A 22641-nucleotide genomic window follows, 5' to 3' on the forward strand; every position below is an offset into this window, starting at 1 on the left:
TATATATGAATATTTTTTGCACCACACAATAATTTAATAATTTAACACAAGTTTTTCTATTTTTTAATAATTAAAACTATTAAAAAATAACGATGTCTTATACTAATTCCTAAGAGTAAGTCAAACATGAGACATCTTTTTAGTTATTTTATAGGTGTCTAAAGTTATGTTAGTCCCTAGAGATGGTATAAGGGATATGAGCTTTAGTGAACTTTATAATAATAAGTGAGCGTCTTTAATTATTTTCTCAGTCGTTTGTATATTATTTTGTTTACCAAATGATACGCTCATGCGCGAGTTTTCGTTATACAGAGTAATTTTAGATTTTTTTATCTTCATTTTATATTTAATATAATATGAGTTTTAAAGAAATAAGGAAGTTTTTAACCTTATAATTTGTGGTTTGGCAGAAAACAAATCAGATTTTTCAAAAATTTCATAGATTTTTCTACTACTTCATTTCGCAAACATTATTTATTTCAATCCAAATGGTAAAACATAAATGGATTGCAATGTTTTTGGCCTGCATTCAATAACTAAAGAAATGAATGTGAAATTTATTTTATGTTTCATATTAATTTTGATTGATCGAACTTAAGTCCATTTAAAAAGTAGTAAGAGAACAAGTATTGTCGAACCGCATAAATTTGGTCTACACACTCAGCATCAGTTGAAAACCTAATAAAATAATAATGATATCTCATGAGCTACTTTCTTGGTTGTTAAATGGAAGAGAACTATTTAGTTGTTATTGTTATAATAATTTGTCTCATAAATGCTCCGATTTATTCTATTTTGTTCTAACAAGGCTTCAAAAATCGGTGACATTTATTGACTTTTTTATTAAATAAAAAAAAAAATAATTAAACAAAGATAATTTTTTGTTGATTGTCTTATTTCGATTTTATTCCTTCGCATTCCTTATTTAAAAAGACTTGCCAAAAACAAATTTATGCGCATGTTTTAAAAACCAGCTCTTTCGCTCGTCTACCCCCTCCCCTGAACGAATTTTTCTTTTCTTTTTTAATGCTTTTGCTCTAGCACCATTGTTTGAAACAAACAAAGGCATTTTTTAAAAAAATATCAAAAACAACTTCCATCGAATTTTTTGAAAAAGTTTTAATTTTTAAAATATTTCGAAACTAAAATTAATATGATCATTCAAAAAATTTAAAAACGTATTCTAGATATTCTAGATTTTTCAAAATTTTTTTAAAAATTTAAATATTAATATTTACAGAACATAAATTTTCTAAAAAAAATAAATATTTCAACCACAAAATAAGATTGACATTCTCAGCTTTTTTCAAATTCAAAATTAGGTCATAGCTTATATAAAAACCAGCTGAATTTGAAATGCGGTTTTAATTAAATTTAAATAAAAACTTCAATTTTCCTAATTAAAACTATCTTAAAATAATCACAAATAATAAATTTAATAATGAAAAAATTTGGAAACGTATTACATAATTCCTTAAAAAAATTTAGTTTAATTTAAAAAGGCTTCATTTAGATAAATGTTAACAGAATATTCATAAAATTATATTATTACAATTACTATTTTTTTTGTAAAAGAATTTTCTTTGTCCCTTTTCATCAACATTTAAATAATAATTCAGGTGAACAATTTTAAAAGGTATTGGTTTAATAAGTATTGGAAAATATTTTAAACAATTAAAAATTGGAATATATTTAGTATAACTTAAATATAGACGATCAAAGGTCAAACTCAGGGGACAATATGGAACACTGGTAGGGATTCATGTAAGGCAATGGATCTAACATGAGACAACTGTTTTTTTATTCTTTTAAAACAGTCAACATTTTTGATGCTTTGATAGATTAAACAAAACTAAGTACAATTCCTATTTGGTTTTTATTGCAAAAATCGATAATAACAGAGAAAGTTTAAAAAAAATAAATTTGAAAAAATCTAGGGAAAAATGATTTTAGAAAAATGTACCAAAGTTTCATTTGAACCAAAATTTGAAGAGGAGAGTTAATTTGTTATGATTTTTTTTTAGTTTCGAAAAGTGAATAAAATATTATTATTTTTTTCCTAAGTTTTTTTTATTACTTTTCAATAAAAAGTTTTTTATAAATAGAGGTTTAGTTTTCAAAGCTTATAAAAGAAAAGTTCCATATAGTTAATGTGTTTTAAGGAATTACTTTCTAATTTTTTCCACTCTAAATTATCATTTAATACATTAGGAAGAGCGTTTATCACAGAGGATTTATGCAATATTTTAAAAAATTGCTTAAGGAAAGTTTTTACAGGCTTTTCTCAGCAGTTTTCACAGTCCGAATAAGAAATCTCTAACTCGTAAGAAAGTGAATCAAAATACTTAATTTTCAAGCAATATTGTTTATAAAAACAGCTTTCTCAAGAAGGGTTATATAAACAACTTCGAAGAAAGTAAAATAATAAACTAACTCAATTCTCGAAACAACAATAGCGTTCAGAAGTTTCCGTTTAAAGTAAATAATCTGCTTTTTGAAGGAAAAACTGGCGGAATTGTATAGCCTTAACTTGGGTTTTCATCAACACACTTTAATTAGCTACATACTCCGGAAGAAACAATAAAATGTGAAAAATATGAAGCAGTTGTTTTTTAATGATATCATTAAAAACAAATAAGGATTTCTTTAAGAATATTATTCTAATATTTGTTTCTTGCCAACAAACATTTTATGAGTACGGGGATTTTATTATTTCAACTAAACAAGGGCTCATTAAAAAAAGTTTGGAACACATTTTGAAAAATATGTTATTAAATGAGCGCAGAACTTGAATTTTTTATGCTATTTTAAAACTTGATTATCTAAGATATAAATCATAAACCCATTTTTAGGTGTAAGAGTATGAATTTACAATTTAAAATTTAGGGGTTAACAATAGTTTTTAACATTTGATTGTATCGTGCTTAGAATTTTTTAAATGTTTGATGCAATTTAGGCTAGAGTTTTACAATTAAAAAAAAAAGGAAAAAAAACTAAAATGTACTTTCATTTTTTTCATACCACCAAAATAATTAACTTTAATACTAACTCTAGTAAATAAATTGGTTTTATTGTCTATATATATATATATTTTTTTTACAGAAAATTATTTTTACTTATCAGTTCTTAAAAGCTGAATTGCACCTCTTAGTGAAAAATTTCTGCCAAACATTTTCGTTTCAGGTAATTTAAATATTGATTAAGTAAAAACAAATGAGTTAAGAAATTTTTTGGGTTACACTAGTTAAAACGAAGTTTGAAACTGTTTCAACAGTCGATGGTTCAGAAACAATATAAAAAATATTTTTGGAAACAGAACAAATTAGTTTCCTGTGATATATTTCATTGATAATAATTTAATTAAGGTCTAACAAAACTACTTTTTTAAGTTTTTTATTATAAATTCTCAAATCAACTGTGTCGTCGAAAAAGTAGGTGCTTTAAAATTGAATGTGAAATGTTTAGCTCATTAAAGAAAGTTTAAAGTTTTTCTTATAGATTTTGCTAATCAAGTTACTAAGTGAAATCAATAACGGTTTATTAGCATTTCTAAAAAAATAAGGATATTTGATTCTTTCAAGGAATTTGAATTCAAGTTCTCCCCTGGACTCCTGGGCCTCTAACTTCCAGTCCGACCCTGTCTTTACGAATGAATTATTCAGGATCCTGAAGACAATAAAAAGAAAAAGAACTTTATTTTGAGAGACACGACCGTCGCAAAATGTTGGTTATTTTAATTATCTTTAAGCTGGAACTATACAATTGTTATTTTGGCGGTCTGACTGTAGTGCGTTAAAGATTAATGCATAATTTTTATTAATATATAATATATAAAAAGCAAACAAAAGGAAATTAATAATAACTAAAAATTAATTAAAAAATAATATGGAATAGTGCAATTGTTGTGTATTTGATCAGTAACAGTTTAATTAGAATGTAATTGGTTAAAAAACGCGATCTATAACTAAACAAATTTTAAAAGGATGTAATTTTAACTGGATTCTCACTTGCAGTATTAAAATACATTATCTGAAATACAAAAGCAAAATAAGGGCAATAACTTTTTAACTGACTATTATTTATTTCCTATCATTTGCATTTGGATTGCTGCCTGTTACAATCATTTTTACCCTCAACGCGTAGCAGTCAAGCCTGTAGACAAACAGCAGTTGTTTTATTTAAGTCTTTATTCTTGTACAATATATGAGGATTCTTTTTTTATTCATATGAATGATTAGATATTTCCTTAGAATTCTTCTCAGACTATTATGAATTCTTAGTACTATTAATGCCTCATGCACCCAGCATTTAAATATATTGTGCGTTATTAAGTAATCAATTTTCAAAGAGAAGCAAAGCACTAATTTTTGTCATACTACTCAATATTATTTTTTAAAATTTATATAAAACTCACTTCACTTATATTGTTGTTAGGTTTCACAAAACTGTAATAATATGAAAAATTGAGTAATTATAAAGTTAAATTATGTTGTTGTTGTTTCTAATGCTGCTTGCCACACGGGCAAGCCTACTTGGTAAAACCGAGCAAATTGAAAGCACAGTGTGCGTTTCTTGTTGTTTCAGTGTCGCCATCCCATGGCCAAGAATTCGTCTTCAGCCACACACACGTCACAGTCCGTTTTATAGGGTGGACCCATTCATACATCCATTCATTCATCCACAGATCGTAATTTTGACCTGAATCAGAGAACGATCGATCTCCAGTTCAGTACCCCCAGAGGTTTTGATTTGTTATGGGAACATAGAGGACTTTGCAACTCGACAGATTTAACGTGCATCAGTCGCCGTTTACTACTCGGGGAGTCTTAGGCAGGCGGGGTTTGAACCCACGAACTCTCGGACATGGGCCCAGCGCCCTACCGACCAGGCTATCCCGGCCCAAGTTAAATTATAAACTGCGTTTTCAAAATATTACGTGCATAGAACATTTTTAATTACATCTTAACGTTATTAATAATAAAAACCTTTTATAAATTCATGAATTCGAAACTATTATGGAATTACCTACATTCTCACACATAAGAAATGTGATAGTTTGTGACTTTTACTGATAATCAATAATGTTTTTATTTCAAATTGAGTACATAATGTTATTGGATTAGGTTAGTAAATCGCGCGTTTTTGTACTCTCTGTAATGAGTCAGTAGAAATAGATTTTTTTTTCGCATTTATATAAGTTTGCAACTCCTGACATTTTCCCACTTCTTTTTTTTCAAAAGGTTTGAAAAATGTATGTTATAATTGTAAAAAAATTATTCTGCAAAAAAGAAGCGGATAATCACGCAGTCTTTAACTGTTAAAGAGTTTTTTTAAGGAAAAATCTCCTTAAAATAACTTTAAAAAAGAAAGCTATGCATTATTGTTATCATTATTATTATTTCGCGTTTACATTTTTGATTATTTTCTTTGCTAAGGACCAACATGAATAACTTAAACAGCCCTTTCGTCTCATTCTATTAATTTTGGTTCATTAACAAAACAAAAAAGAAAATTAAGGCAATAATAAATTTGCGAAAAGAAGTTATAAGTTTAACTTCGTAAGATGACAAAAAATGCCATAAAAATCGTAACCTAACACATGTAAAAGCGAAACTCATAATTAAGCATTTTGGAATTTAAAGAAATATTTTTTACAATATTGATGAAAATCAATGACATATTATACAAGACAAACTGCTCATGCCAAAATAGTTCCGAAAAGCTGCGCACCATTTCTACACTCCACTCGTAGCACCGGTAATTGGAATAGTCTGTCTGAGTTATCATGTTTTCATAGCATGTTCCAATTCTTAACATGGTAATCAAAGACTTGCAATCCTTAATTTCTTCATTTAAATAATATTAGAGCTGAGTATTCTAAGTATATACTACCTAATACCCTTAGTATGCCTTTTCTAAAATTACAGTATAGTGATTTATTTTTTCAGACATGAAGGAAATTTAAAGTTAATTATAATCGAGCCTACAAACTTAGAAGTCGGGAGTTCAATTTCTTGCGATGGCACTGGAGCATTTATTTCGCAATATATTTTAAGGTATTTTAAATTTATAAATCAAGTACTAAACGCTTATTTTGCATTTATATATATACATATTTATTAATTTCAAATTTGTTAAATTATATATTCGAATACATACTTAAATTAAATTTAGATAAAAAAAATTATAAAAATATTTTTAAATTAAATATTTTAATTCCTTTATAGTTTACTACCTTTGATACATTTCAAAATTGCATAAACAACTGCAGCATCTCTTTTTTAATTTAATAAATTGAAGAAAAAAATTATTCTAGTTTTCTTTTTGTTATTAATAATTTTGAAGTAAGGTTTTACTAAAATTCTTTAATTTAGAAAAAAAAATTCCATTTTGGCAAAAATCTGTCCATTTGAAGAAAAATATTTAAAATTTTTAAATTTGTAATGATTAGAATGGAATTATTAGTATGAATTATTAGTGAAATTGAATTATTAATATTGAAATTGTATTCAGTTCTTTATATTCAAAATTATTTTAATTTTACAAGCAAATCACGTTTATATATTTTGTTCTTAATAAAAATATTAAACTAAAAATAACCTATAAATAAACTAAATATTTATTTTTTACTGTTAATTGCTTAGCAGTGATACATACAACTGAGTTAATAAGTAAATTTATATGATTATTTATTATTTAAAATAAGAACAGAATTTTATCAAAAGACATCGAAAGAAATACATAGGGAAAATACATCGGGATTAAAGAAATACATTACAGACATTAAAGAAATACATCGGGAAGAAGTATAGTAACAAGTGTTAAGATAATTTAAATTAGCAAATTAATATTTTTCAAACTTAGCAGTTAGTTCTGTTTGGTCATCATGAAGGATTAATTTACAATTTCAAATTAGCAAAAAGCCAACATAATTAGAAAAATTATTTTCTATCTACTTAAATATAATCTTTCCAAAAAAAAGTTTGACAAATTAAAAAATTTAACATGCTAGTAGCATTAAAACCTAGTTTTCTTTAGCATGATACTTCAAGTTTATTTGAAATAATCGTAACGAGATGGCAGCACCATTGACAAAATAGGTATTTTCGCACAATACTGCAATCGTATCGTATCAATGCAACATTTTTTTTCAATACATGGAACCGTTGTCCCTCCTAGATGGCGCCCTCAGTGTTGTTACAGAGAATCAAAATCGTAACCTCTACTTGCAAAAAATTATGATGTATTTTTTACCGGTTTCACATTAGCAAAAAGTAAATAAGCAGACTGTTTTGCATGGGAGTTTCGTTTAACAATTTTTATTGTATTTACTCACCGCCTTATAATTTTTTAAACATTTATTGTCCTATTAAATGTGAAATTCGCGCTTGCTGAAGTTTAGAATTTTGTACATAGTAGCTTTTGTGTTGTTTTGACTTTTAACTTTCTCTAATGAGAGTGCGCATGCGTTCGATGAATTCTGTTCTTGTTTTGAGAAACTCTCGTTCACATTATTTGTTTGTTTTCTGTTGTGTCCCGAATTCGGCTCGAATTTTGATTTTTTATAAAAGAAGAAGTTTTAATGAGCAATTTTTTGTAAACATTTTTTTAGAAGGTAATGTCTGTTCTGACAATAGTATCTGAAGTATGATATGATCCAATTATGTCAGCTAATAAATATTGAATAACAAACTATTTATTTAAAATAATTTGAATAAACGTTAAAAGAAGGATGCCTGGTTGGGGATCCGGTTGCTTTGGATCATTTAAGAAAAATGGTAAGAACTTTTTAATTTTAAATTTTTTTCCTTAAAATTTTTTACGTCTGATAACAATTTTCAGTTCTAACCCTTTTCGGATTTTGTTTTATTTTTTTTATTTAAAGTACATGGATTTACTTTACAAATATTATATACATTTCATAGTTTTATTATGGAAATATTTTAAATATTCATGATATTATTTATTGAGTAGGAATTTAATTTAATTAAGCATTTTAAAAATTTTGTATTATATGGAGAGGTTTTATTAAAAAATGATTATGTTTTGAAATCAATTGGTCTGTGATTTTACATTCTTCAAATGTAGATGAATTGTTGCTGTGGTAGTAGCTAATACTTACTCAGTTGGGTTATAGATGGTTAGGGTTTTGCTTATTTATTGCTCGCATCACTATCTTCAGTTTTTTTTCTCAACATGAATAAGTTCAATTCCTTACAAATGCGAAGTCATTGTGGTTTGTCCCTGTCATGATTATTTCAGTTTAACTACTTAATCCAAAATTCCATAATTTTAACTTGAATGTTTTATATCAGAATTAAGCATTTAGTCATCAGAATCATTCTGTGCTTTTTTATGATATTTTATTATCAGCAAAAAATGATTACCAGTCTATATAGCTAATGTGCATTTCTTAATGCTCAATTCTAGAACTTTGTAATATACCCAGCTTTGTAGATAAGGCAAATTTTAAGAAACAGTATTGCAACAAATTTTTCGATATTTGTCAAATATAGCAACAAACTGATTTTCCAATGGTCACGCAGGTTTAATAGCTTAGTATGTGCTGTTGAACTTATTAAATGAAGCTTTGGCTTGAATCTTATGTTTTCTGTGGTTGTAATATTATAATATTAAGTTTTCAAATTTATTCTATTATTTAAAAGATATGGCTAAAATGATTTTGTTCTATCTAAGAAAGTTTTCTTTGATCCATCAGTTTGTTTGGGAAATCACTGTAAACTGGCTGCATATTGTAGTTAAATTTTCTGCAATAGAATATTTTATACATGATAACATTGAAATTAGTTAGGTTTTCCGATTCAGGACCACACGATGGCTAAATCAAAACTGCTTAGTCAATCATGAAAATGTACACAAAGTGAGAGTAGAGCTAATGAGTTTGAGGGTCAAAAGTACCCACCCATAATATTATGAGCATGCTTTTTAATAAATTGTCTATTCTCAGGTGTGACAATTGTATAGCCCAGAAGGGATTTTGGTATCTCTATAAAAAGTCACCCTCAAGACTTAAATCAGTTGCCAATTTGATAAATGAGAAGCTGTATCATGCTAATGAAAAACATAATAAAATGAAATAACTCAAAAGTTTTTCGCATCAATTTTGAACTTTTTAAAGTTTTTTTTTAACCCTATTTAATTAACTTTGTGAAATAAAGTGGTTATGATACTTTACTTACTAGGAACTGCGAGACAGTAATTGAAAAAATATACAAGTTCCCTAATCCATAAATACAAAGAGCTTTAGTACTAAGAAAAATTGAAAAGTGTTAGGCTGATAAAAAATTTTTAAAACACTAAAATTCATACATAATATTCAAAACCATGATAAAAATTCTAATTTTAAAGCAAAAAAAAAAACTAAATATATCCAAAACAATACTTGAAATATAAATCACCAGTCGCTTCAATTGTGGCCATTAATTTACAGATATTACTATATAGTAATTGAATTTAAAAATAGTCTTATGTTTACAAATTTTCCTATTTTGATTGTCATATATTTGAAATTTATGGATATTGAAACTATTAAATTTAAAATACCACCTTTAAGTATTTTTTGGTTTGTAATACCCACTCAGAAAATACTTAAAGTTGAGCAGGGCAATAATCTTTGTATGAATTTGAAACTTTCCCCTTGTGTCTGTGTTGTGTGTGTTTTGTCTGAATGACTGATAGTTTCTCTTAACTTATGTATTTTTTTAAAAGAAAAAAGTTAGAAATTTTGTTATTCGAGAAATTTAGAGTATTTAAATTTTTATCCTTGTTTAATATAAACAAAAAGTTAAGTGTATATTTTCAATATATTATTTGCATATTTGTAAGTTAATTTATTTATTTAATTCACGTGTTTTCTCTTTTATTTAATAAAATACAATTAATTTCAGGTTGTTGACTTAATGAATGCCTTTCCAATATAAATTGGTCATTAGGTACATTTTCATTAACATAATGATATTGTTGTATAAGTGTATCATAAAAAAAGATATTAAAAGACTTAAAATAAGGCAAAAAATTTTATTAATTATTTACTTTTATTGTTATTATTGTTTGTTTTTTTTGTAAGGAGCATTTTAAGTGGGTGGTAATCTAGAAAAGGTTGGGAACCTATGCTTTAGAGTGAAAGATTAGTTCATGCTATTATATTGTTAAATAATATTTATTCATTTTTTTTAAGAAACTTTCTTCTTAATGCAAGATATTAAAGACAAACTTTGTTCATAAAATAACTAAAATATGTTTTGAAAATCTCTGAACTAGGTATACATTAATTTAAAAAAAGAAAAGCTTTTTTTTTCTTTTCTTTTTTGTAATAAAAATGCAAATTTACTGTTTGGAGTGTGAATGAAGGATTGATGATTTTGACAATTATTACAAATTTTAGCAGAAATCAGAGAAAAAATTATACAGAGGGAAACATTTTTTTCTTTCTTTTAATTAATAATTTAGAGAAATTCTTCAAATTCCTTGATACTTTCTAGAAGATTTTTTTAACTTAGATATTCATGGGTAAAATTGTATAAATATCCAAAACTAACAGCATCCAAAAGTGGTTTTAATTTAATTTAATGTTGGGGTCTACTTTGGAAAAATTTGGATCCTTTAATGAACTTTTCTCCAATTATTTTATCGTTAAAACGGGTCCTTCACAGTATGTTTCATTTTAAAAATTGGGCTTTCGTTGAAATTTTTTCTTTAAAAACGGAATAGATAACATTATTTAATTTTGATGCTTTGACTCTTTGAAAAGCCTCGTTTTTGAGTTTTTTTTCTTTTCAGAAAAACAATAATTTTTTTTCTTCGCTTAATCACAAAAACAGGACCCTATCAGCAAAAAAAAAAAAAAAAAAAAGGAGTCTACGCTAAAAATATAATATGAAGTTTGCATACATAAAATACGGTTTTGTAAAAAATGATTGAAATGTGAAGCATAAAATAATAGAAATGAAAATAGGGTGCCCAACCTTTTTGAATGAAGAGCCACTTGTACTGCAGGTTAAGTAATGAATGACTGCATGCCGAAGTATTTAGTCATGCTGACAGCAATGATGATTGTTTTAATGTAATCATCGGTGTTTTAGACGCAATTCTTTTTATCAGTCAACATATTTGCAGTAATATATTGTCACAATCACAATATATAAGCGTAAAGTTAAATTTTTTTAAATATTAAAATTCGTTCAAAGCTGAAAAATACCGAACTGATATTTTTTATTTAAAAGAAAAATTCCTTCTTATCAAAAAAAGAATATATATATACATATATATATTTTTTTTGATAAGAAGGAAATATTTTTCTTATGAAAAGTATCAGAGAGAGTTTGGTATTTATTTATATATTGTATATATATAAATAAAGATGAGGAAAAATCAATGGCTTTTTATCTCATCCCGGGACACAAAGGCTTATTTTAAATTAACTGTAGTTTTCATGAAAGAAAATAAATAAAAATTTTCTGAGAAATGTAAATGCAAATGAAATATTTTAATTAAAAAATTTCATGGGATCTAAAATGATTTAAAACAAAACAGAGGCATTTATAGCTCAAAATAAGATTCAACATTCAGTTGGGATGTAGTTGTTCCAGTTCATTTTTAACTTAGGACATATAAATTTAGTGAATTAAGGAATATTTTATGAATGTTACATTTTAATCGGTTTTTTAAGCGCTTTTTTAAACAACATAAAATTGGAAGCAAAGTTAAAAACAGTAAACAGTTTAAAAACCCACTTCCGAATTTTATTTTGCGTGTTGTAATATTATTGTATTAAAAATATTGAAATTATTAAAAAAAAACTTTTGGAAATGGAAAACTATAAAAGAAGACGAAAAAAAAAAAAAAAAAAACGATTGAAAAATAAACTGGATTGACGATGAAATCGGCACAAATAAGGTACGTCCAAAGTGATTATTAAAATGCGCGATTCGAAACTTGCCAAACATTAATAATATTGTATTAAAAATATGGAAAATTTCTGTGCAAAAAAGCTTAGCAATTACTGTAAAAAAAATAGAAAATTACTTAGATTAATAGTGAAATAAAATGTAATATCGAGATTTTCAAAAACGATAATGCATCAACAGATAATATAAACGAAGTTAATATCCGGATTTTCAGAACACTGTGGACACTGAAAGAATAATAAAGAAATAAAAAAAAAACTTTGATTTGCAATGAAATCGGTACAAATAGAGTGCACATTTAAATACGCGATTCGAGTGTGTTATTAATACGTATTAAAAATATCAGTATTCTCAAAACTAAGTGGTAATGAGTGTAGCGTAAAGCTATTGTTAGAGCAGTACTATTATATGGCGCAGAAACCTGGAAACAGACTAAGATCGAAATACAAAAATTAGAAACCTTTCAAAACAAATATTTAAGATTTATTTTTAAAATTTTCTGGCCCTACAAAGTATAAAATCAAAATCTATTAAAGAAAGCTAAAATAGAAACAATAGAAGATGAAATTAAAAAACGAAGATGGAGCTGGCTCGGACACATCCTTAGAATGCCCAAAGAAAAAATTACATCTGTTGCGCTTACATGGGCCCCTGATGGTAAAAGAACAAGAGGAAGACACAGACTTACCATCCAGCGCATGTTTTTGGGCGAATTAAAAGAATGTAGAATATCTGGCTGGGAGGGAGCAAGATCTATTGCTAGAGACAGGAGGCGTTGAAGGGATATGCTAGAGGCCTTAAGTGCCCAAAGGCACGTAGAGGATAAGTAAGTAATGAGTGTAGCGTAAGTGCCGAAAAACGATGGAAAAATAGCTTGGATTTACGACAAAATGGAAGCTAATAAAAAGCTTCAAAAGTGATTATTTAAATTCGAAATTCACGCATCGTAATTATGTCATATTAAAAATATTGGGATTTATTAAACTTGGGAAATTCTTAGCATTTACCACCAAAAAAAGCGAGTTATTAATTCGATTGCTGGCGTCGAAAACTTAAATGCGCAACTCAGAAATTTATATATATATTTTTTTTATGTTCAGGCCGTAGGCCGCACATCGAGAGCTGGCGGGCCGCAGGTTTATGCACCCCTTCTCCAAAGAATTATAAATACAATACTAGGAGGATGGTCTTACACCAAACAAATAGAAATTTTAGCCCCGTTTCTTGTTATTTTTTCTGAGATTAATTTCATCTATGCACAAAATAAATTTTCAATAAGAAGCTGGTTGCCTCGTAATTTTTAAGGTAGTGGCTTGTTTACTCTATAAAACAAACAGTAATAGTGAGAAGAAAAAAAAAGGCGTGAAAAGCTAAAAATTACTGCTGAGAAGATTTCACTAGTCTCCTGTAATTCTTCTTAATTTCTTCTTTTTTAAATAAATTAATAAATTGAATTAATAATTAATGAACTAATTTGTATTAATTCTAGTAAGATCAATTAAAATTACTAAAATATTATTGATCAACATAATTTAGTCGCTTTCCCAATACTATTTCGTTTTGCGTAAACTGAACTAACGCATTCACATTACAACGATATGCATATGTACAGTATAAGCAAAGCAAAAGATATTATAGATTATAATGAGTTTTCTAAGTTCAATATTTCATAATAAGCTTGTTTATTCTGCGTACCTACTGAGTTTATCGTAGAAAGATCTCGTTGTAGTTCGTGAGAAATCAACTTATTCTAGAACTTAAACCAGTTGGGGGCTTTAAGGGTTTTGAAAAGAGATCCTTGTTCTATATAAAAATTGTAGTTAGTAATTAAAAGGTTAAAAAGGAATACCTTCGAAATATTCTTTGCTCCAGGCCTTAAATTGAGATTGATATTTCATTCCTGTTTTCATCGGTGCAATTCTTCGTGTGAAGAATATGGCCTATCATAAAGTTTAGAGGGACACATATCAAGAGAACATGTATGTGTGTGATTTCTACAAATAGTCAATGTCCATAATTTTCATCATTGTTGAGTATTTGAATTTTTGTTTATAGCATTTTTAAGACTTGAAAGTATTATGGGTGCGGGTACCCCATATATTAACCGCCAAGTGAACAAGTATAATTTTAGCAACTTTTTCTAAAAAGTTATTTTAAAATTTTTTATGTGTAATTAAAACACTTAAAGCTGATTATTTGAATTGGAAGCATTTTCAAACTTTAAAATACTGTGGGTAGCCCATATTTTAACCACTAATTAAGCAGATACAATTTCAGCAACTTTTTCGAAAAATTTATTATAAAATACACAGAATGTTGCAATCAATTTTAACATTCTTGAGTCTCACCTGTTGTAAGTTAGGTTGGCATATTGCGATATTGCTCTGCAGACTTTATAATGAAACATGTAACGATGTAGCCTTAAAAACGTTTTAAGAATAAGTTTAGAATATCTCAAAGGCAACTATGAAACACCTAATTGATGAGCATATATTTTGATATTTTTTATTTTTATTTTCTACACCTATCAGATTTCCTTTCAAAGCTTCTGGGGGTGTTAATTTCATTTGTTAAAATGATTGAAAATACAAATGCTTTGAAAACCCACTTAATTTGTTTTACGATATTAAATGTCAGCGGTGTCACGTTTGCTAACCCATCTTCTAATGCACCCCTCTGTGAAGAAAAAAAATCACCTTAGTCTTTAAAAATAGAATTTACCTCTATTTTTCTTCACTGTGTTTTCACCCTTCCCTGTGGTTTGTAGGCGGATTCTCATTATATGTTACCACAACCCTATGGATTGCCCCTCACACCCTTTACAAATGCATCAGATATCCTAGTCTTCATTTTTCATCGAAGTTGGATATGTCTTGCGTATACTTCATTTTTAAATCTTTTTTCATAATTTGGGATTACGAAATTTATTTGCAGAAGTTAAATGTTTAATTATATAAGAATTATGGTAATAATTATACATTTTAATGGCAATTTTTGGCTATGAAATCAGTTTGGAGGAGTATTGCTTCAATTGAGACTTTCGTTTATTTTGATTCGGATTGCTGATAGACTTTATGTTGGTTATTTTATTTTTCTAAATGTAAACTTCGCGTTTAAACAAATGACTCATTTTTGGGACTTTACTTTAAGAGGTAAGTTAAATTGTTTGTGTTAATTTTTTTTATTTATTTGATAATACTTTTACATAGTTTGTTTCAACAACAGGGATAATTTGTTTCAGGCAATCAAACTGTTTTTGATCTTCCTTATTAGTGATTTTACAGATTTCAATAAAGTTTTTGTTTCTCCAAAATTGAAATACTTCTTTGCTTTGTGTATTTTTTAAATAAATTTTTGACTAGAATTCAAGATATATGTGTATGTACACCCACACACANTATATATATATATATATATATATATATATATATATATATATATATATATATATATATATATATATATATATATATATATATATATATATATATATATATATATATATATATATATATATATATATATATATATATATATATATATATATATATCTCGAAAGTTTCATTTAAATAGATTTAATGGTTTGATTTTTAAACCTTATCTAAAACAACTTGATTTTTTCCCCACCAGAGTTAAAAGAAAAACTTTCTGCTCGCTTTGATTAACTCTTGTTACTTAGTTCCAATCCCTTCGTTGCCTCCTCATTTTGGCAAAATTCGGTAGAAAATCACAGATTTTTTTTTTTTAATGTTTAATTTTTATAGAACTCTGGTATTTATTCATACCACGAAGATGAGTTCAGTAAAAAAGCTGAAAAAAGAAATCCAAAGTTGTTATCTACAAAAACATTATTTAAATGATAGTAAAAATGCCAGAAATTAAAGAAAGAAAGAAGTGTATATAGGAAACATTTATCCACAGAATGATATCAACGTTTTAATAAAAATATCGATACGAGATTTTATATATTTATTAAAATTGCGTGAATATGAATATTAATGTATGATTTCTAAATCACGCGAATACAAATATCGATGTTTGATTTTAAAATTACTTGAATACGAATTCCGATATATAATTTTTAAGTCACTTGAACACGAATCATAATTGCGGCTTTTAAATCGCGTGAATACGAAGCACGATATTTGATATGAAATCGTGAAATTACGAAACACGATGCATGATCTTAAATCGCGGAAATAGGAATCGTGATGTGTGATTTTAAATCATGTGAATGTAATTTTAAATCGCATTTGCATTGGTAGAAAAAAACGTAAAAACGAATTTTTTCCCCTCTGGAATTCGAAAACGACAAACTTTCTTTGAAGAGAAGGTTTATTCTTTAATTTTTTAGTATAAGTAAAAAAAAATTGCGAGATGGTGAAAAATTTTCCGGAAACGGCTTTCGCACGTTCGTGTATGTTATACAGGTTATTATACTCCCACCTTAAATTTTATTAATTTATTTGAATTTTTGACCATCCAGATTGTGCGGCTTTGGAGGGCAGCCGCAATCTGGTTAGATAGTCCCAATAATTTCGGTAGGAGAATAATCGAAAGTTAGGACCTCTTGTTATTTTTATTTTTTGCGTATTTAGCATATCTCAAGAAGTTTTAAAACTAGTCGAAATTTTTTTGCACGCAATTGTAAAATTCCTTTTTCCAAAGATAATTAATTCCATGTAAATTTTTTTTTAATATCTCATTTTGTTTAATATGAGTCGAAAATATATTAAAATTTTGTATTTGTTTTAAGAAATAACAAAGTTTAAAATAACGTAAAAATTTGTTTACATCCCAATTCAAAATTTTTTGACTGTTATTAAATAAAATATATTAAAAAAACTATTAAAGATAATTTTTTACTTTGAAATATCTTTTAAGCGACTAATAAGCTAAATTTGTAATTGTGTGCAATTTTTTTTTTTAAATTGCTTGAAAATTTTTCCAAGATATGAGGAGGTGTGCAAAATGTATAATAATTAACATTAAACTTTAAACCGCTGACTAAACTACCGGGATCATAATTTACATTGCTGCAACCCCCGCCACCCCCTTAATTTTGAAAGTCATGTATTCATTTATCGATTTGAAGGTCATAAAATTGCTGGAAAAAGGGGGAGTTTGGAAAGAGATAAAATAAATTTTTGACTATTAAATAGACGCTTTTTATTTTAAGTTGCTATCCTGTGTATTTTTTAATCACGGTAGAATAAGTACCAAATTTGTTTTTCAACTATAAGCTTGGATTTACGACAAAATGGAAGCTANTATATATATATATATATATATAAATATAAAGAAAGGCAAGGAAGTTTTATTATCAAGTCTGAGTAACTTAAAGTAATACGACTAAATAATAGACTAATCTAGAATATAATTTGTTAATCTTGTAATAGGAAGCTTTTTTACTTCCTGATTTACGGTCAGACATTTTCCCTGCATTTTTTTCTCTCTTTACGTTGGCTATCAAACAGGCCGCTCTTCTTAGACTAATATCAGTAAGGAGATATGCATCCGCTTTCGTCTTTAAGAAAATAAAACTTGGAGAGCTAAGTTAGAAAGTAACACACAGGAGCGAGGACAACGAAGCGTCAAACCGCTAAGTTTTGCCATCTGCGTGAGCGCATAAAAACATTAGGACTAGTAGCTTCTCTTATGCCATTTGCAGCCCAAAATAAATCTCTTACAAAGGGGATCAACCACAAATTGGACTATTTTTTTAAAAATGAATGACGTTTTCATATGATTAAAAAATTTGTCTAATTAAGTTGCGTTTAGTTTTCGAAAAATAAAAATTTTCATGAACAATGAAAGGAAAAGTTGTAGCTTTTATAAAAAGTTGCCAAAAATAAAGACATATCTCGCTACTGTCCAGGTCCTTATAAATTTTGAGTTTTAACTTAAAAAATTATGTAAATTAACATGATGTGATTTTTTAAATGAAGTGCGAAGAAAAAATAAGTATTCTAAAATAACTTGAGATCCAGTAACAGAATTTTCCCTTACAACGATTTTAGGGACCCATTTGGAATGATATGTTAATTATGTTTCATAATGAAACCGCTTCATAAGCAGGCAAAAAACATACTTAATATTAACTAATATTTTTCTTTCTAAGGTTTAAAATTCTTACCAATAAGAAAAGGATTTGAATTCATTCAATAAGGTATACAAATTTTTGCGTCTGTATAATTTTTAATGTTTTAATTTGAAATATGTAAAACGATTCGTAGAAATTAAAATTTTCAAATGACTTTTGATTAAAATTAATTGAAAAGAAAATATTTTTCAATAGTTATTTGACAAAACTTGTTTAAATTATTTCGAATTTTTTTTCATTAAATTTTTTGCAATTTTTTTGCTCTTTTTTTTATTAAAGAAATTTTCGATTATTAAATGGAATATTCAATTGTGTGTATTTGTTTTTTTGCATATAACTATGGTGAGCGAGTAATATAATGATGTACTATAAGTTTCTGTACGTTAACAGTCTCATAGAAAAAAGGAGAAAAAAACTAACTAGAGCTTAAAATAAATAACATTGAGAGATTCAAAGATTCTACAGTACTATTGGCAGAACTAATGTCACTAAAGTGCGTTTGTGCATCATCTGGTTTTGTACCTTCCCGCTAAGCAATATATCAGCGAAATCTTATCATTGTGTCAAATGTTAGTTTTTTCCCCCTCTACTCAGTACTTGTGGTATTTTACCTTTCGTTTTTGTGTTCCTAATCTGCCCTAAAAGCTTGTCATATTGGTTATATAGTAAAGCAAGTTTAAGTAAGTACCAGCAATTCGAATTATTTTTCAAAAGCCACAAAATTTAAATGTCTAATTGATTTTCTTTTTTTATCGCTCACTTGGACTTCGTTTATTTCCTTTCAATTCGATTTTTTCATATTTAAACCTAGACGACCACAAAAACAACTTAACTGTGACGAGATATCGAGAATTCCTTAGGGATAGCTTTGTTTCATGATGTTCGGCTCATAGACAATAAAATCGACTTTTTTACCCGATGAGTAATTCAAATTATTATTTCTTTATAATTTCAAGTAATAGATTAAATTAATAATTATTAACAATTTAAATTACTTAATTTAAAATTATGATCTTACAAAATTCATCTCATGATGAATTATGTGAGATTATTATTTGAAATAGGTATGTTTTGTTACAAAACTAACGATATTGATAACGACTGAAAGAAATTTGTACACTTTAAATTTTCTAAAATAAAATTGTATTAAATCTTTGCAATAAATGATGAAAATAAGCTATTTATTCTTTAATATCAGTAAGCAGTGATGGAAGAGTGCTATGAAATCAAAGGAATATGCATTGAACTAAATAATAGTTGAGTAGGACTCCCAAATCAAAATGGCTCCCAAATTAACTCAATAGTTGAATTGAGAGCTTTGTGTTCGAAACAGCACAATACTATGGTTGAATCGCTTAAAATTCTTACATTTTGTGAAATGAGATTTAAATGCTAGCTGCCTTAAAATGCCTATATTTTGTGAAATAGGATTTCTCAGCTCTGTTTTAGAAGGCATTTTGATATTTTTAAAACACTTTTATGTAAAGATATTCTAAAACAATTTTGCGGAACCCTAGCGTTCCGCGAAAGGTTCACGGAGGTCCCAAGAGTAAAAAGTCTTTTTAACTAGTTTTAATTTTCGAAGCTGCAATTAAATTTTTAAAATTTCAAATTAATAGTCCATTATTTTAATGTTTTTATGAAATTATTTAATTGAAATGCTTGTAACGAAAGAAATTTCTAAACAATGTTTTTTCTAATAGTAATATAAAAAATGAAGTATGAAAAAGATATGCATTTGTGAAAAATTTCATTAGTATTTCGCACTGAAGAAAAATAACCATATTCAAAAATCAAGAATGTGTTCTCTGATAACCATTCTCAACATTTATTTCCTTCCTTTTTTGTTTCGATTTTAACAAGAACCATATTTCAACTCATTTATTTTCAGTTTATACATGCACTAAAATCAAATTAAGAACTAGACTAGATGACGCTCCAGACCTGTGAATTCAACTGTCTGACATAAAACCCAATTTTAAGAGTAATATTGATTAAACGATATGATGAAAAAATTTCATTCTTCATTTATTCACAAATTTTTTTTCTCAAAATAATTAATAAAATTTAGATCATTACATATTTTCAAAATAACTAGTCTTTTGTTAGTTGATACATTCACAATTGCTGATGAAGCATATTAAGTCTAGGAGTTCTATCTAAAAAAGACCGATCATTTAACCCTGACATTTATTCTGCATTTTTGTACAGAATTCTATTTTCGAAAAAAAAAATGAAGAATGCGTTGTCTTTTCGCCATTCAACAAGGAAGTGTAAAGGCAGTATGAATTATTTTTTATTCTTAGAAAGCTAATTTAATGTTCTTATCATTTAAAAAATAAATGGTTATATCATTTTCTTTCCCCTTACAATTTAAGACTAAGATGAATCGAGAAATCTGATCCCCTTTCTATCTTTACATTATCTGTGAAAGATTCCTCTTATACGACCGCCCACTCATACTAAGTTGAAATATGATGACGCTTGAAAAAAAAAGTTTGTTTATTACTGTAAGTCATATGCATCGAGATATGGTTCCTTTTTTTTCACTCTAAAGCTCTGGTGGTTCTCAACATTAATTAAATATTCCATAGCTTTATTAAGTTCACGTGCATAAAAATATTTATTGATTCAATTAATAGAGTAAAATTAATTAGGGATCTAAAATTTACCCGACAGACTAGGGAAAAGACGAGGGTGGAATTGAGGATACATTCAAGATAGATTCGTTTATTTATTATTACTTTTTTTTATAAACATACTGTCATTTTAAACTAATGATATCTAAAATTTCTCTAACTTGAAGGCATGCATTTTATTACGGATGAACATTGCTCCATTGCTGTGGAATGTTGTGTGTGTAAGAAAAAAAATATTTCCACAATAACTTTAGTTCTATTAGTCAGATTTTCATGCGCTGAGTTCCAATCTTAATGTTTTAAACGAGTGTCCTTAAATATGTTAATTAGTTAGGATAACTTATAAGTTACGAAATCAACCACAAAAATGTACTTTCTCTGAATAAAGATATTTTTTTTCCGGACTGAATATTTATTTTAAATTTTTTCGTATTTCGCCATTTCCCGAGTAATTTTTAAGAGCATCAAAAACCTCTTGTACACCACTAAAAATTTATTTACCTAAAGGCAAAAAATATATTTTAATAATTATTTAATATTTTATATTAGTCAATTCAATAATGGTCGAAAAACTTTTGAAATTTTGAACGTCATTTAAAATCTGACTAGTTTCCACAAAATTTTAAACTGAAACCATTTTTGAGATAGTGTCCCGCAGGCACAGCTCATAATATATACTATATATATGTTTAGAATACCAGTCGAAAATTAAAAGCATTAGGACTCGCAAATTAATATTTAAGCAAGGAAGATACGAAAAAGAATCATTAGTGAGGAATGGTAGGATGAAAAAAAAATTCGTTTTGTAATCAAACGGAATTTTATTTGCCCGATGAAACTTGAAGCGTTTCTCTCTATTTCTCCCGGAAATCAGACAAGTTTCGATACTTGAAGTTTATTTGATTTGCTTTCTAATTATGTTTTTATTTAGAAAATGTTTTTTATTACATTATCAGTTAAAAATTATTAAATAATGATAATTTCTTTCTAACCAATCACTTTTGTCCCTCCCCCATAAAATGCTTTTAAGGGAACAGTACGGACAAAATGTTAGAAAATAGTATTTGGCTTAAACCTACTTTGAGTTAATATTTTTTTCTTTCTAAAAAATAGTCTTTAGAGGGGTTAATATTGATAAAATAAAAACTAAATTATTAAAGTAGAATAACGGTGGAGAACAGTAGTGACGACTATTAAATATATTGTTACTTTTTAGCTGATTTGGATGCTAAATTAGTTGATCTATAATTTCAATATTTAATATATTTGGTTAAAATATGTGGCCCTTTAGTGGTCAGTATAAGAAAATTTATTGTGAAGAATAGTGGAGAAGTGAACTGAGAGACATCATTTTTTTAAGGTATTATGAAATGATAAAAAAAGGTTAATGAAAAATATTATATATTTCTAGTAACCTTACAATATACTACAAAAATATGCACTACAAAATAGCTACATAATAGCTACAAAAATATGCACTATTTATTTATTGTACTTTGTATTTAGATTGAAAATTTACATTGAATACCTGACTATATGGTTAAGACTATACATGAATAACTGACTATATGGACATTTTATTTATACAAATTGAGCTGTTAGTCATAATATTTATGTTATTAATAAATTTATTGCTTTTAGAATGTGAATTTGGACGGCTTTGAGAGAAAAAAATATTGTAAGAAAAATAAATTGATAAAAAAAAGCGAGAGACACAACAGAGTAAACAGAGTAAAAAATTTTGATGTTGATGTAAATTAAAAACATTTTTAAATTCAGAACTGTAGTTATCGTGTAAAAAATTATATAAAATCGACAAAATAACAGTTCTTTGAAAGAATTAGTGTGAATATATTACTGAAAATGTGCTTGTTTTTTAAAAGAAATATTTTTGCAATAAACCCATTCAGTTGATTCTAATGCGCACGAAAATATGTGTTATTAGTAAACAAAAGAATGAATAAATAGATAA

At 27.0% G+C, this 22641-nt stretch overlaps 1 protein-coding gene across 2 annotated transcripts in view; it reads left to right on the forward strand.

Annotated features, from left to right (window-relative positions):
* Positions 1 to 7189: 7189 nt before the first annotated feature.
* LOC107456641 (glutamate receptor-interacting protein 1) overlaps positions 7190 to 22641 on the forward strand; it is a 56923-nt gene continuing 41471 nt past the window's right edge. The window contains exon 1 of one of the 2 annotated variants that reach the window (XM_016074550.3): positions 7190 to 7778. In XM_016074550.3, coding sequence (XP_015930036.1) covers positions 7733 to 7778 — 46 coding nt within the window. In that variant the 5' untranslated portion in view covers positions 7190 to 7732. Of the gene's footprint in view, positions 7779 to 18686; positions 18711 to 22641 lie in introns of those variants that run through there. The other variant, XM_043049963.2, reaches the window with a different exon arrangement.

Source organism: Parasteatoda tepidariorum, chromosome X1 (assembly GCF_043381705.1).
Source record: "Parasteatoda tepidariorum isolate YZ-2023 chromosome X1, CAS_Ptep_4.0, whole genome shotgun sequence".
Lineage (NCBI taxonomy): Eukaryota > Metazoa > Arthropoda > Arachnida > Araneae > Theridiidae > Parasteatoda > Parasteatoda tepidariorum.